Source organism: Convolutriloba macropyga, chromosome 5 (genome assembly GCF_964194025.1).
Source record: "Convolutriloba macropyga chromosome 5, txConMacr16.3, whole genome shotgun sequence".
Lineage (NCBI taxonomy): Eukaryota > Metazoa > Xenacoelomorpha > Acoela > Convolutidae > Convolutriloba > Convolutriloba macropyga.
Window position 1 is genome coordinate 56,580,006 of NC_134472.1, and position 18,009 is coordinate 56,598,014.

Sequence of the window (18,009 nt, forward strand, 5' to 3'; positions counted from 1 at the left end):
TCAGCCACTGGGTTAATTCACAAAATAGCAAGTTTGTGCCCAAATTCTACTCAAGAACTAACGAATAGATTCCCAGTGAGCATAAATTTGCTACACACTCACCTAGACTCAGTTTCATTTGATTTAGCACTAAAATAAAACAGCATACATATCTTCAACAACGCAACTAAGAATTTGGTCACAAAATTGCGCAGAACAAACTTTATATTGATCATAAGTATAATGCGGAAATTCTTTCCCCATGAAACTTCTATTCCAAATTAATAATCCTGATTGTAATTCCGAAACAGCAAACTCATATTCAAAGCAGACTTTGCAAGCATACCATCTATGTGAGCTATTTTGGGTAAAGTTTACGTTAAGGAAAGGTCAGCTCCTTTTGACAAACGCGATTAAAGCAAAGTTCCATTCTCAAGAAAATCAAAGCTCCAAAAGTTGTTAGTTTTCACATTTCTGAATAATCAAATCTGACAATCGTCAAAAGGTGTGAGCCTTTCGTCAAAACCTGAGAAGATTTTTTTTCTAGTGGCTTGATGTATGATCGAGCATCTATGGCTGAAATGATGTCTATTTTATTGACTAACCCATTGGGTCGTCTGCAGTTCTTGTCTAGCACCGGTTTGCATGCCTCCAACAAGACGGCATCTGTTGACACTTCGGCAATAGGGTTGGCACTCCTGATTAGGAACTCGATCTGAAAAGAGCATACTTGATTAAATGCTATTCAGAAATTTGTTCTTTAAAAAACTTCCCTCTCTGAGTCTACGTCTGCTAAATTTTAACCTATGTGAAAAAATAGGTTCCAAAATACAGACAAAGTTGCGAAAAGCCCGGTATGAACACAATTTCTCTTCTTTAAGTAATAAGTTTTTTGCGAAGAGCCAGTCTCTGAGGCTATTCAACAATGCGAATTTACAAAACGTAAAAATTGAGTAATTAAAAAGGAGGCAAAAGCTCTTTTGGGACAAACTTAAAGATTTCGCTTCTTATCTGCCAGCAGACTGCTATATTTTAGATATAAACTACAGATACAAAGGCGCGTAAAAAGTGACTATTGAACTTCACATATATACATATAAACTCCATTCACAAGCAGGCGTACCTGTACTTAAACAAGGAACAGTAAGGATTTCGCAGATACCATCGCAATTTGATTTGATTGCTGTCCTCTCCCGAACACTTCCCGTTGCACAGACATCAGATGATGACAGTCTTGAGCAAGTAAGTCTTCGAGAAAATGCAGAAAAACTTTTTTGGATCCAAAAACTTTGATGCTCTAGCAACCAAAACTGACGTCTCAGCTACAATAATTCGAAAAACAAGCAGAGGCACACTTGAGTTCCTGATTAACGAAAAATGCTTGTATATCGGAAAGAGCAGTTTTCGCTAAATATATTCATTTGCTGACAAACTGAACAACTTCTTAAACAAAAGTTTACGACGAATTTTTACTAGATTACGAATCTTCGGACCTGCTCGTTTCTTCGGTGGGGTGAAGTAGCGTTTTACATTAACAGCCAATATAAAACATCTCATTTCGCTATTAATGAAAACAGGAGGAATGCCTAACCCTACCATAGGTAAAACATTACAGGTAATCTACAACACATCTAAAAACAATCTCGGAATCATTTATCTCTTCAAACCTAACCGACTAGGGTCAGGGATTGCTCTCAAACGACCGCCGAGCGTTTCGCTTGTGTAGTAGCCAGCTGGCGCTTAGGGATGCTGGAATTGGGGTGGGGTTGGGCTGGAAAGCTTGAACGCGACAGGGGGATCAAACCACCAGGTGGAAGAGGGTGGACGGGTGAGTTCGGCGTAACTGACAGAGGGGTTGACTGACTGGGTCAAACTTAATTTTAAGATAACAACTGCCCTTCACACCATGAATATGACTCCCCAAACGTTCTGCCGAATCGAAGAGTTAAGTCATAAGGCTCTAAGAGAGCCGCGCAACCACTTAATACTCTCCCTTTACCTGTTTATCCCGTTTTTGAGGAAGAAACGTTAAAAGGGGGCCAGACAAGAAATCAGTCCAGCGAAAAACCACTGGACTCACATAATTGATACAAATTGTTTCAGAGCAATTAGATACACCAATTTGCGTCAATGATAATCATTCATTTGAAAAATTCGGAGATAAATTTTGTTTCGGGTGTTTGGTTAAAATCATGTTAATATTTTAACATTACTAAATATGTTCCAATATTATAGCAAACTTTTAAAGAGGTACCATAGTTTTTTCGCATTGGACAGTGGCTTTTCAAGATGCTTTTCAAGATACTTTTTAAAAATAAAATACCTATTTAGTTAGTTTTCAAAAATTCGTTATACAGAAAATAAGCTACTGACAGTAAAAAATTGCAATCAGCTAAATAGTTGCAGTCTCTCTCATTCTCCTTCCCATTGCCTGCAACCAATACTCCCACTATGCAAACAACTACGCAACCAATACTCCCACCTGCAACTCCCACTATGCAAACAATTCAATAATGCTAGCAAAAAAGCAAACATTTAATTCTAGACGACGCTGCTGAAGTGAATACCCGACAATATTCAGAGCTTTAATCTTCGAAGATGAAATTCAAAACTTAACCGAATACCATCAGAAAATTGCTCCCGAACAACACGCGAGGGTTTGACTTTAGCTTAGGGAGGCCAGCCGCAAACTCAGATGGCCTTACCTCCTTGAATTAAAGTACAGAAATCATTTTTGAGAGTGAAAGTGACGTGTAACTGAATACTTTATCACACGACTGAGCCATAAAATCGCCACCAAGAGTAAAAAATTCCGCCACAACGCACTGTAGTCGAAAATGGAGAATGAATGAAAAAGCAGATTTGAAGTGATCGTGACGTCATATGGTCCTAACAGAAATCATGACGACAGAATGAAAACAAAACATATCAGGAGCAGTTCTGAATTATAATTCAAAGAATTGATACAGCAGGAGATAACAAAATTAGCCTCCTTAAAAGAATAGCCTCCAATAAAAAACGAAATAACATAACGTCAAAAAATTTAAAACATAACAAAATCGAAAAAAAATCCTGAATTAAAAGTGCTGAATTACAATCCAAAGCATTGAGTTATCTGAGGATCTCACAATCAACATTTTTCTAGCAACATCAAACCACGACAGTTAACAAAGCGCAGGATCTTATATGTTCAAAAATAGCAAATCTTTAAAAAAAATTTCCAAATTTCGTTTTGAAAACAATCAATGAAAGGAACACTATCTAAATATTGACACTATGCATCCCTCAAATTATTACCCAATATAACATACTTATGTCCTCAACATTACAACTTTACCTCAATATAACTAAGCATTACAAGAACACTCGTATGCCCTTTAAAACCTTTAGCTAAAAAATGAGAAACGAAAAAAAAGTCAAATAGCAGCACGAGAAAATTGAATACCGAAAATTACCACGCCTCAATTAAACAAGCAATTTTGTTTACTTTACTGCTTCAGGGTGATTAAATTCACCACTCTAACCTGACTGAACAAAAGCCCTAAAATAATGTTCACATATGTTCCTGAATAACAATCCAAAGAATTGAATTAACTTATGACATGGACCTAAAGATGAGTCAAACAAAGAACATGATCTTCTTTGAGCAAAAAATAAAAACTTAAAAACAATTTGAAAATCTATTTGCAGAAACAATACTTTTAAAGACAATCAACAAGAAAAACACTATATATAAATGTCGAATCAACTGTCCTTGAAATACAACAAGTACTGTGAAATTAATAACAGACAAAGCACACTGGGCAAAAACTGAGAACTTGCAAAAAGTATGAACATAGCTGGCAGACTGCCAGAAAATAGCCGCAATAGCTTCGTAGATCTGCAGTCTCAATAAACAGTAAAAAAGACCAAAAAATAGTCTTTTCATTGAAGGCTGGGGTGGTATATTTTGATCAATAATCTGGATAAGTTATTGCTGCCTCCCTTAGCTGCCTTCAAATAACATTCATTTAGAGTGAAACACATTCACTTGACATTATCTCTCGAACTAAAGTAAATAAAAGTCAATTTCAAATTAAGGAAGTTTTTTTTTGAGAGCGATAAGGACACGTGTGACCAAAATTTTAATCATGCGAATGACAAAACTCACTCCAATGGGGATATTATTGGCCTTCTCCTGGTTTTTGTTATTACGTCGTCAAGATTCTTGTTACGATTTGACTCACTCCAATAAGCGCAAAAAAATGAAGTCACGCGGACACTTCAATTGAAATTGCATGAACGAATAAACAAAAAGCACATTTGAAGTGGTTGTGACGACTATGACGTCACAACTACTTCAAATGTGCTTTTTGTTCAATCGTTCATACAATTTCAATTGAAGTGTGCGCGTGACTTCATTTTTTTGCACTTATTGGAGTGACTCAAATCGTAACAAGAATCTTGACGACGAAATAACAAAAACCAAGAGAAGGCCAATAATAGCCCCAGCTATCGCTGTGCGGCTATCAAAATGCACAACATAACTGCATAATAAAACTCTTAAAGCAAAATTACATCTTAAGAAGACATAGAACAACTATCTTTGAGCTGAAGAAAGGAATAACAACAAATAAACCCAAGATTTAAAAATTCACAATAACATTTTGAACACACATGGAATTTAAGTCAAAGAAAACGATGGCTTAAAGTTGAAGCCTATTGATTGACGGCAATTGCGCCACACTAGACCGCCAATAAAAACTGTCATTTTGAGGCAAGATAAAAGTTACACAGTTTACTCACACAGTCAACCTCTATGGATTAAATTAATAGATTAGACTCAAACATGTTGCATTAGTAAATGATGATATTTGTCATCAAAGACACTAAGTTAATTAGACAACCTAAAAAAATGAAAAAAAAAAAACAAACGCTAATGTTTTTTTAAAAATTATTTGTTCGAAGCCATAAAAAGCACTAACTATGAGGTCAACAAATAAATTGATTAAATTAAGCCTCAAAAGAACCAATGAGACCACTCATTAATGAGAATGAACGATGACAATAAAGAGTACATATGCAAAATTAAAACACTCGCTTATAATTTTGAAAACAAATATTGATCAACTCCAGAGTATTAACTAGGAAACCAAGCCATTATTGAGATTCAATTACCTCTCAAACAAATAACTAAAATTACCTCTCAAACCAATTACGAAAAACCATTTACTAAAATAGAAGTAAAAAAAAAGTATGCAAGACTTAAAAAATCCTTGATTTTTTAAAGACGATGTGACAATGCAGCTCCAATAAATTAAAATTATTACATTGCTTCTATTACGATTCATTAGCATGCCAAATGAACATTCGCTTTCCAAAGCCCATTGGTTCAAACACCAATTTCTTACTCACTTTAAAAGCAACTTGAAACTTACGCTCCAAACTTACTCCCTTTTTCGCTCACTTTAATACTCTACAGTGACCGAAATCACCTTTCCTATTATTAACATCTAAAAGTCAAAACAGTTTGAACAAATGTTTAAAAGAGACACCGCGCACATACAATTCAAATCCTTGTAAAAATGGCGCACCAAAACAACCCAATCTTTGGATTGTAAAACCAAAAGAAGGCCACTAGTAGCCCCAGATATCACTTTGCGGCCAGTAAAAAAAAACAAAACACACACGGCAGATTGCCCGAAAATAAATTCCACTGATTCCCAAAACCCCGATTGGGATTGAAAGAACAGGAAAAATGAAAACATACCCGGGAGATGTCCGGAAAAAGAGCCGCCATTGATTCCTATAGTACAGAAAAATGGAAAAAATTGATTGTTGTAAAAAAATTTTTTCAAGTGCAATCTTTTATGAATTCCATTTGCAGTTAGACATAATCCTTTTTAATTATGAGAGGATACAGGGCCTAGTATCAATACCAAAACCGTTAGAGAATTATAAAAACAAAGTTCAAGTAGGAGGTCTAAAATTGGGCTTTATGGGTTTATCCTGTCCCTACTTTTTGTTTCGTTTCTCGAATCTGCTGAGCAAATGCTGTTTAAAAGCACTTTTCAGCAGAATAAGAGATTTTAAGCAAAACGTTTACGCAAAATGTTGCCCACGCTGTGAACTAAGGTAAAGGAAAATAAACTTTTAGTCGACGGAGTAACAACACTTAAACGACTAACGTCGGGCGAATTGCTTTCAACGACGAATGAATGACTTCAGTAGTAGCCAGCGGGGGCTTAGGGAAGCTAGCATTAGGCAGGTATGAGTCCAGTGGCGTCTGTTGGGGGGGGGGGGGTCAACCGTTGAGTGGAGTTAGGGTTGGACGGACAAGGGGGAATCAAATCGCCAGCTGGAGATGAATGGACGGGCGCCGTCTTGGGAACGGGTCGGGATGGGGGGTTAATTGTTGCGGGGGTGACAGAGGGGGTGAAATTTCAAGATCAAGAACCGTCCTTCATACCATCAACAAGATTCGGTCAATCGCATACTTAGACTAATAAGTTTATCCCGTTTTTGAGGGCAAGTCAAATGGGTCAGACGAAAAATCCGGCTTTGTTTGAGCACTATCAAAAACTTAGCCGGAAGACTCCAGAATTGACTCAAAGCAAATATTCACTTAGGCTCGAGCCAACTACTCAATAAACATGAAAAATACAGTTAAACTAAATTTAAAAACATTACATCTAGAAACTATGCAGTAGCCATTTTTATACTCTAGAGGAGGTTATGTGGGTCTTGAGGTTGCAGACGCCTAAAAAACGACAGTTTTTCAGTAACTTATTATTAAACCCGTAAGGAAGTTTTCTGGCCCTTGCGTCTGGAAAGACGTGAATAATGAAAAAAAATGTCACATTGAAAAAAATTGCGCGTTTTGTCAAAAACAGTGCTAAGATGTTAAAATGTTGAAACCATTCCAATACCATTAGGAACTATGCAGTAACCTACTCTCAAACCCTATTGGAGGTTCCCTGACACCTAGCGCGGACAAAATGACAAAATTTTCAAAAAGCTTGAAAAAATTGTGAAAAATAATATAGATTTGTGTGTTTTAGCGATCGTTGTTCGTCGGTAGCTAGCCACGGTGGGGGGGGGGGGGGGGAACCGGGGTGCTGATGGGGGTACAACAGTGGGGTGGGGGAGGGGGGCAACAGCACGGTTGTTGGGGGTGGGGTCAACAGTGGGGGTTTCTCCAATCTCTAAGAACCGCCCTTCACACCATAAGTATAAGTCTCCAAAACAGATTGATCTGAAACAGAGCTGAAAAGCTCTAAGAGCACTTAGTGCCCGCTGGGCGCTACCTGCTTATCCCGTTTTTCAGGACGAAAAGTCAAAAGCGTCAGACAAAAAATCGGTCAAGCGAAAAATTGCAGAAAAAAGACCGACAGGACTAATATAATTGCTACAAACTTCGTTTGAGAGCAATTAAACACATGAAAATAGGCCAAAATGTGAAAATAATTCCACTTATTTCTCTAATAAAGATAACTCAAAACTAAAAACACAACCAGCGCCGGAATATAGCCGTCGTTGACGCACATCGGGATTGAAACAGAAAACGAGAAAAGGAGATAAAGATAGAGATTTTTTCCTAAGTTTCAAAAAGTGTTCAAATTCAGTGTGCAGTTTCAGTTACACTCTAAAAACTATACTTAATACAGCTTATAAACTCGAAGCTATTATGCTTAATAACAATGTCAGCTAGCAATCGCTCTAATGAACCTTGATAACCTGATGCACTCTGACTTAATGACGGGCTTTGTCGGTTAATCCAGTTTCTTTCGACTTTAATGGACCCGATTCACTACATTCCATAATTCAATGCTTGAAAGAATTTAAAATCCTTTCAGTTGAAACAGTGAGTCAAGTAAGTCACAAGTCAAATGTAAACCCGTGACTTATGTAACACGAAAAACGTGATCAAAAGGTAAAGCTAAAAAGGAGAGCGCCTAATAAATAGCCGTTGAGAGGGTGACGGTGGCTTTTAATTGATTAAATCCAAAGATCAACAAAACTACAACAACGACAGTTTAACGAAAAACTCTCCAAAACAATATAAAAAGGAGATTACAAAAACTGCAAAAAAGCGTCCTACAGGACAAAAATGCAAAATACCTTTCCATTACATCTTAAGGTATAATATTTTGCTTCAAATGATTCCAAATCTACTATTACCAGCTGAGATAACTGGAACCAACACCTTTGGCTGAAAAAGTTAAAATGGATTAAAAGTTGGGTGAGTAAATAAAAAATACCGCTTGGAAAAGTGTGATCAAAAACTATCGCTCGCTCAGCACAAAAATGCTGCACGCCTTCTTTCTCACTCTCTCAGAATGATGCATGAAAACAAAAACCACTTTATTTTCTCTCAAATTTAGACGTTTGTTCATAGGATTGACCTAAACACATGCGGCATTGGACTTCCAAAACAAATCCTCTACAAATAAAGCCACTGATTGAAAAATAATCACCATAACTCCTCTACCAGTCATAACAGGCCCGTAATAATAGCCGACTGAGTAGATTACGGCCGCTATTAACAAGGTCAAGCAAAACAAGGTCACGCAAAACTCCTCTTCGAATCATAACAGGCACGTTATAATAGCCGACTGAGTAGATTACGGCTGATATTAACCAGGTCAAGCAAAACTTTCGCATAAAATAGACAAAAAACTTTCCAAATAAAACATTCTACACAAATTCGACAACAAATAAAAATACTCCAATTGAAATACTCATGGGCTCTTTGATGATACCACTCTTTATCTTTCTACGTCAAATTTTAACAATCAGCTAACACTGACTGATGAAATATGGCAGACTGCCAGAAAATAGCCGCAACAGCTTTGTAGATCTGCAGTCTCAAAAAATATAGAAGAAAGACAAAAAAACTCTTTTTATTAAATGCTGAGATGTTATAATACGATTAGGAATGTTTAACTTATTGCTGTTTCTAATAGCTGCCACCAAACAACATTCAATCAGAGTGACACACTCAACTGCCCTGCTCTTTCTGAATTAACGTAGAGAAAGGTCAATTTCAGAATGAAGTCAGTTTTGAGAATGTGAAGTGAGTCACGTGTGACCAAAAAACTTAATCACGCGAATGAACACAACTCGCTCCAATAAGAGCAAAAAAGACATCACACACGCAGTTCAGTTAAAATTGCATGAACGAACGAACAAAAAGCAATTTGAATTGGTTGTGACATCAAATGGTCGTAACAAAAATCTTGAAAAACATAGCCTCGAATAAAAACATAAGAATCGAAGTAGTAACCCAAAAGAACCAGATTTTCAAGTAATCAAAATCTTTTTGCGGAACGCATCAATTCAACAGTCCTAAGAAAACAACAGTCCTAAGTCAAAGAACAAAAGAAAGCTTGCCAGAAATTAACAGGAAAAATTAGGAAAATTCAATTTATTTTCCATGTAGTAAAAGTACATAAAACGAAAACCGTTGCTTCATGCAATTTAAACCAGTTATCCAACAAAAAAATACTCGCAACGCCTTAATAAGCTCAAAAACATCCCCATTTTTGAAGGACAGGAGAAAAATGAGAAAATAGTATAAAATTTTTTGTCAAATAGCATAGAAAGAGACAACTTTGTAGCAAAAGAAGCTTAGCGAAAGAAAAAGCATTATTTTTAGCATAGGGAGCATACAGGCATGAGACTTTAATTCAAGTACACATAAATCCCAGAAAACGATAGTGAGACAAAAATTTCAAAAGGAAAAAATCTGCAAAAAATTTCAAATTAATCACCAAAAAGATGAAACAGAAAATACAGGCAAGAGAAAACTGAGACCCAAATACAACTCGTAGAAATTTATTATCAGTCAAAAGGCTTTAATGGCATTTCAAGCAAATTCTCAGTGCCACACTGTCAAATGACATCAATAGCAATCGAAAAAAAGTCGAAAGGGCTAAAATCATTATTTTACTAACAACTGTTAAAAGCACAGAGCTGATAAGAACTATATACCAAGGGAACACAATATATTGATACATGCTACAATGCAGAGAATAAGAATAAGCAAAAAAAAGAAAAAACAACTTAATCTTGATTTTTAAAGTTAAAAATTTAATAGAAAAATAATGAAGTAAACACCATTACAATTCCTGATTTTGCATAAAATTATATAACTCTCCCCATGTATAGGTTGAAAAGAAGAAACAGAGTTTAGAGATTAGAAACAATAAAATAATTTGCAAACAAACTTGTCAAAAATGAGCGCATGGAAAAAAATTTTGCACAATTTCAAATTCTGAACGCCACAAAAATATTCAATTAATAGTAAAAGAAAATTAAGATCACTGACATTTCACAAAAAGGCTTTTTCTAGTAATCAAGTCCAAAAATCATAAAACTGAGAAAAATTGGACAAAAACCTGCCATAATCAGGCAAGCATGTGTGATTCTATAACTTGAAATAAGGCAGATTGCCAAAAAATAGCCGCAACAGCTTTGTAGATCTGCACTCCCAAAAAAATAGAAATAGATAAAAAAAACTTTTTATTAAATGCTGAGATGTTATATTTTGATTATGAATGGAATGTTTAACTTATTGCTGTTTCTAACAGCTGCCCCCAAACAACATCCAATCAGAGTGACACACTCAACTGCCCTGCTCTCTCTGAATTAACGTAGGGAAAGGTCTATTTCAGAATGAATTCAGTTTTAAGAATGAGGTGAGTCACGTGTGAACAAAAAACTTGATCACGCGAATGAACAAAACTCACTCCAATAAGAGCAAAAAAGACATCGCACAAACAGTTTAGTTGAAATTGCATGAACGAACGATCAAAAAGCAGATTTGCATTGGTTGTGACATCAAATGGTCGTAACAAAAATCTTGAAAAACATAGCCTCGAATAAAAACCTAGCCTCGAATAAAAACATAAGAATCGAAGTAGTATCCCAAAAGAACCAGATTTTCAAGTAATCAAAATCTTTTTGCGGAACGCATCAATTCAGAGAAAACAACAGTCCTAAGTCAAAGAACAAAAGAAAGTTTGCCAGAAAAAATTAACGAAAAATTAGGAAAACTCAATTTATATTTCATGTAGTAAAAGTACATATAACAACAAAAACCCTTGCTTCATGCAATTTAAACAAGTTATCTAACAAAAAATTCGAAAAGCCCTAATAAGCTCACAAACATCTCCATTTTTGAAAAGGAGAAAAATGAGAAAATAGTATAAAATTTTTTGTCAAATAGCATAAAAAGAGACAACTTTGTAGCAAAAAAAGCTTAGCGAAAGAAAAAGCATCATTTGTAGCATAGGGAGCCTACAGGCATGAGGCTTTAATTCAAGTACATATAAACCCCAGAAAACCATAGTGAGACAAAAATTTCAAAAGGATAAAATCTGCAAAAAATTTCAAATTAATCACCAAAAAGATGAAAGAAACAGAAAATACAGGCCAGAGAAAACTGAGACCCAAATACAACTCGTAGAAAGTTATTATCAGTCAAAAGGTTTAAATGGCATTTCAAGCAAATTCTCAGTGCCGCATTATGTCAAATGACATCAATAGCAAACGAAATAAAAACCTAAGAAAAAGGCTAAAATCATTATTTTCCTATCAACTGATAAAAACAGAGCTGATAATAATATAGACCTAAGGAAAATAATAAATTGATACATGCTAGAATGCAGAGAATAAGGACAGAAACAAAAAATGAAATAGAAGACAATCTTGATTTTTGAAAATTAGAAATTTAATCGAAAAAATGAAGTAAAAACCATTACATTTCCTGATTTTGGATAAAATTATATAGCTCTCCTCCTGTATAGGTTAAAAGTCAGAAACAGAGTTTAGAGATTGGAAACAATAAAATATTTTGCTAAAAATCTTGTCAAAAAATTTTCAAAATTGCACGCATCAAAAAGATTTTGCAAAATTTCAAATACTGAACGCCACAAAAACATTCAATTAATAGTTTAAAAAAAATTAGGATCACTGACATTGCACAAAAAAACTTTTTCGAGTGATCAAGTCCAAAAAACAGAAAACTGAGAAAAATTGGATAAAAACCTGCCAAAATCAGGCAGGCATTTGTACAATTCTATAACATGACCCACTAAACGTCGGAAGAATTGCTCTTGAGCGACTAGTGGGATCTCCTATCAATTGCAGCCTGCTCCAGTCGTGGGGTCTAAATGGAACTAAGCAGTTCATTAGTGGACTTCAAATAAACACATTAGAGGTCAACATACCACTGCTAAGATTTAAAGTGAAAAATGACACTTTAAAAGTTTCGGCGCACTTTTCATTTGACTTTTAGTTATTAAATTGCTGCCAATTGAGTTTAGCTGCTTAAAATTGTGCTTGAGAGAGATTTTTCGATCACGCGAGACGCAAAAAGCCAAAGGCGTAAAAGTCACTCGAAAAGTCAACTCAAAGCGAAAATTTTGCATAAAAAAGACACACATATGTTTACAATAATTGCTATGAACTTCGTTCAAGAGCAATTAAATACAAAAAAACCTCACGTTGTAAAGAGGCATTAAATCAGTCAAATATCATATCAAAGGAAAATTACCATATGCACTGATTTTTGAAAAGAAAACAACTTAGATCCGATAAGGAAGAAATCAATTTAAAACACAGCTGACAGACTGCCAGAAAATAGCCGCAATAGCTGCGTAGATCTGCAGACTAAAAAAAACAGTAAAACAGACAGAACAAAAAAATCGTCTTTTCATGGAAGGCTGATTTGTTATATTTTGATTAAAAATCTGTACAAGTTTTTGCTGCCTCTTTTAGCTGCTCTCTAATAACCTTCATTTAGAGTGGCACACACACACCCAAAAAATCGCTCCACTAAGAGCGAGAAATGACGATACACACGCACTTCAGTTGAAATTGCATGAACGAGTGAACGAAAAGCAGATTTTGAAGTGGTTGCGACGTCATATGGTTGTAACAAAAATTGCGACGACGAAATAATAAAAACCAAGAGAAGGCCAATAATAGCTCCAGCAATCGCTGTGCGGCTATTAAAAAGAACAGCTGAGCATTCAGATCCTCCCTGAATGAAGTGGGTCGTCGGAGCACTATTAAAAATGCTGAAGTGCTGAAGCTCAAACTTAGACAAACCGATTTGAAACACTCAGGCGCTTCCTTTTCCATGTCAAAATTATCAGGGTTTGGTCTCTTGCCGAACTTCATGAGACAGTGCAATGTCTTTCCACCCTTCTCCATGCCGCCACACTTGTCACTGATTACAGTACTGCAGTGTTTCACAATAGCCGGATTCAGCTCATAGTCACTCATAAGCATTTTACGCGCACCCTTCATTGCACTCACACATTTGGCTGTCAGGGGTTTACCTACAATAGATTGTTCTATAGCATCAAACAGCAGTCGCAACGAGTCAATACAAAACACAAGATAGACAAATTTGACAACTAAGAAACGTTACGTCGAGTAACAGAAAGGTTAATAAAGAACGCAATAGATATTGTGATTATATTGACGATGGAATCAAACATCATGTCTATGAGGTGAAAAAGTGGGAAGGGGCTGCAAAACTAGAAGTGAATGTAAAGGTGGATTCGACATTCATTTTAAATGTAGACACTCAACAGTTATGTCAACTTGAAGTTTTCCAATTAAGAACTCACTAATATTGACTTTCCGCCCTTCAGGCAGTGCTTTGGCAGTGAGAGCTGAAAATTAACAATTGATTCGTGAAATTTTGTGGACGAAATCAGAACTGCATTTTGATACCCACCAGACTAAGACATCTACATGAGTACAGTTTAAAGAGCATTCAGGCGCTAATAGGCTTGGCTCAACTTGGTTAATTTAACTGTACGTCTCGAAACGTTTTTAGTAAATGATTTACTTTGCATATAAGAAGCTACTTTTGTCCCCGTTGACAAAAAATCTTAAGCAATCAATAACATTAATATTGATAATCGAAGGCATTGATCATCTAATAACGATTGCAAAAACGTAGTTTATTTGAAGATCTAACAGGCGCTATTTTCAACAATTTTTTCGATCAACTTTTTTTGCGTTAATGTCAGGCGTGAGCTTAGGGTAATTTTGCACTGGACTCCGTAAGTTCACCTTGCTCAAGAAAGGTACCAGAGTGATTTCTGGTGCAAATAAGATATTGCGCAGCGAAATTTAGCTCAATTTATTAAAGCATAAAAGAGCTCAGAGACGCATATAAATTCCATTTGTAACGCAGTGACTCAATTGGTTAATTCAACAATTATAACACCACATGGCAGTAAGAAGAATAAAAAGGCTACGAAGGAAGAGCTACATTTGAAGCTGAAATATCAAATTTTGACCAATCATTCTTACTATTTGGAATTATTCCTCTCCAAAAGTCAATTCCTAGTGCCAAAACAAAATCTAAATTCATGCTGCACATGCTGCGCCCTCTAGTTGTGATAAAAGTATATTCTACGTAAACGCAAGTGTAGTTAGCAGCAAAGTTCGCTATCTATATTACTGTTGGTTTGAGCAGATAGAACCAGTGATAGAAAACAATTTTGAAGTAGACGCTGTTTGATAACTTGCTTTGTCCTTGTAGAACAATTCCTTTAGGAGAGGCCATCGCTGCAGCTCGTATTGACTGCAGAGCTGAAATTTTTGCTTACTGTTACCGCTGATATTTTAAGCCATTTATATCTCTCAGCAATCAATCCTTAACAACGGTTGAATATTACAGAAAGCAATTATGTACACATCAACACCGGCTTTTGACAGACTATTTTTGCTGACAACTAAGCTCAGTGTCAGCATTAGCAGGAAGATAGACCTGATTGACTCTCATTCGATCAAAATTTAAAGCTCCCCTGTGATCGGAACACGAGCAGCGGAGACAAAGCTGTTGATCAGCTTTTGAAAGAACCCATATTTCAAATTAAGGTGAAACATAATATATCCCAAAAATTGTAAGCCAGAAGCTGCAATATAGACAACTGAGACCCCTAGTCACACAAATATTTCAACTCTAATATAAGAATAATTTCAACTACCCTTTGAAACTTCAAACATTGTCTTTCAATTTTGTCCTATAACATTCGAGCTTGGAAGACCTGTATTGATCATCACCTATAGAGTTCGAACAACTTCGAAAAACAATACCGAATAACGCCGTGTTAATTGCTCTCAAAAGACCGGCGAGCGATTGGTTTTGGTAGTAGCGAGCTGAGGCTTAGGGATGCTAACACTAGAGAGTGCATTGAGGGGGGGGGGGGGGGGGTGCTGATTGAGGGGGATTTTAAACCTCCCTTCACACCATGAATTTGTGTCTCCACAAAGCAGTTTCGATGAATCGCATACTTAGATACTAGTAAGGCGTAAGGCTCAAAGAGAGCTGCTCAGTCACTTAATGCCCTCCTGCCGTTACCTGTTTACTCCGTTTCTGAGGACGAGAAGTCAAAAGGGTCAGACGAAAAATCGGTCAAGCGAAAAATTGCAAAAGACCACAGGAGTAATATAATTGCTACAAACGATGTTTGAGAGCAATTAAAAAGAGAAAATACGTCACACAAAAACATCAAAATCAGCGGCTGAGTGATCAAATGTGAGCGAATAAAAAATTGATTCAAACCACGACACCCGGGACAAATCCTGAGATGAAATCAAAACAATTGACGCGACAATTCCACCAAGGCCACAAGTCCTACCCCCAAACAAAAGTTAGTTACAATAAGATAGATGATGGGGAGAAACAATTGAGACCAACAGTATCGATAATTTGCGCAAAATGAGAGGAAATTCACACAAAAACCTGAAAGAGCTGTGAAGGTAAAGAGAAACGAACTTTTGTTCGACGAAGTTAAATTAAATTGCATAGCAGGACAAGTCCTGAAATAAAATACAAAATGTAAACTCTTCAGACCAATTGAAAAATTAACAATCAAAACATACAAAGATGGTTTTGCAGAATTAGAGGCATTCAAAAACAAATAGCATTTAACGAGTAAATACTTCTAGGATGTGTATACTTCTAGCGTATTGAAAAACACGGTCATCGTTAAAAAAAGTAAACAGCAATGCAAACAGAGAACTTTTTAAACAACACAAAGTTGCTGCATATATATAAGAGGCATTCAAAAACAGGCAAAACAACAAAAAGTAATTAAAAATTGAAATATTGAGAACTCTAGCTCAGAAAAATCGAATGACAAAAACAAAATTTTTCTTGTTCTACTTGTTACTCAAAAACAAATTTGTTCCTGCTAAAATATCCAGAACAAGTAAAATGCACGCAAGCATGAATCAGCTTGCACAAAGAGCAGCAACTGGGAAGTTGAAAATTTGGAAAAATTATCAAAAACGAAAGAAAAGTTCTTGACACTAATGTCATCAAAACAAAAATTAAGCTAGAATAAAATTTTAGTCTTTTAGTCTTCCACGCATAAAAGTTGAAAAAGCTATAAAACCGGACAAAAATTTTCAAAAAAAACGGCAAATTTTACCATAAAGTTTCTTACGATTTTGATGTTAATATCTAAAAACAATTTTTTTAACATTTAAAAATAACCAGTAACCCGTCTCAATTTGCTTTGAAGTTTCATTGGACACTAGCGATCGAAAAACTAACAGTGACCATTAATTTAAAAATTGAAAACTGCAAATTTTTAAAAAAGCCTTGATATGGACTAACATAATTTCAAGGAATTTCTACGGAAGTTTCACTGGCCCCCTGAAGATCGAAAACTCAAAAACCGATTTTTAAGTTTGCATTACCAAAACATATAGCTCCCAAAATTAACACAAAAATAAATCATGTCAAAAATTGATCGATTGTCACCAAAAACATCAAAAATTGATCGATTGTCACGATAAAATTTGAAAAAGTTTAAATTTTGGGTAGAACATGAAATCACTTTTTCAACCTAAATTCAGTTCTTCCCCGCACATTCAGCAATCTAGGCACTTGGTAAAGCCAGCCTAGGTCTCTCGATCAAACAGTGGGAGCTCGAATCGCTTACAGCGTATTTCAGTAGGTTGGAGAGTAAATAAACTCACTAAAGGTGCATAAAATGACGCCATTAGAGGTTATTAAATACCTTTATAACAAGCCACTTTTTCGCCAAAAATACCACACTAATTTTGGCGGCGCTATTTTCAATTGACTTATTGCAGTCAACTGCTGCCAATTGAGATCAGTTGCTTGAAATTGTGAATGCAAGAGAAATTTAGACAATACAAAACGAAAAAGCTCACTCAAAAAGGCAAAACGGTCAAGCATAAATTTTGCGTCAAAGAAGTCTAACACGTTTACAATATTATTTCAAACTTCGTTCGAGAGCAACTAATAAATAGACAGAGCTCCAATAAAATCCAATTTTGGATTGTAAAAAAACAGCGCCCCAATACAAATCAAATTCTTTGGGTTATAAAGTAGAGTGCCTAAATAATAGCCGCTGACAGGCTGATGGAGGCTATTAATTAAGGATAAGGACAGCTCCATTTGACAAACGCGATCAAGGCAAAATTACATTAAAAGAAAATCAGATTTCCAAATATTGTCAATTTTTAAATTTCTGAATATTCAAATGAGACAGGTATCGCAACTACCAATAAAGACATCCATTTATTTTTAGCAAGAAGAATTGACCCTTTACACCAGGAATTTAAGTCTTCTGAAATTTTTCGGTAAAACAAACACTTAGCCTACTAGGACTTTTAAAGAACTACTCAAGACATAATACCCTCACGCTTTGCATGTTTATTGAGTGCCTCAAGATGAAAGGTCATTAACATAGCCGGCAAATTGCCGGAAAATAGCCGCCATTGACGCGCTTGATGTACATTGGGATTGAAACAGAAAAGACAGATTTACCGAACTTTTTGTTTTTTTTAACAAAAATGTTTTAATTTGGCGTGCAGTTTGTTCGATTCTTAAGCAATAATTAATTCAGCTTCTAAACTGAAAGCTAATAACCTTAAAACCAATGTCAGCTAGCAAACACTCTAATGAACTTCGATAACCTAATTCTCAATAACTTAATGACCGGGCTTTATCCCGTCCCCTTTTGATTTTTCTCTTGACTTTGA

At 35.7% G+C, this 18,009-nt stretch overlaps 1 protein-coding gene across 7 annotated transcripts in view; it reads right to left on the reverse strand.

Moving 5' to 3' along the window:
* The window catches only part of LOC142339489 (Golgi apparatus protein 1-like), a 443,079-nt gene that overhangs the window by 64,576 nt on the left and 360,494 nt on the right, over positions 1 to 18,009 (reverse strand). For 2 of the 7 annotated variants that reach the window (XM_075389543.1, XM_075389541.1), the window contains 5 exons: positions 14,515 to 14,577; positions 13,602 to 13,646; positions 13,075 to 13,307; positions 585 to 694; positions 103 to 129 (listed from right to left, as the gene is read on the reverse strand). In XM_075389543.1, the coding sequence (XP_075245658.1) occupies positions 103 to 129; positions 585 to 694; positions 13,075 to 13,307; positions 13,602 to 13,646; positions 14,515 to 14,577 (478 nt within the window). The remainder of the gene's footprint in view (positions 1 to 102; positions 130 to 584; positions 695 to 13,074; positions 13,308 to 13,601; positions 13,647 to 14,514; positions 14,578 to 18,009) is intronic. The other 5 variants (XM_075389545.1, XM_075389544.1, XM_075389542.1 and 2 more) reach the window with 5 other exon arrangements.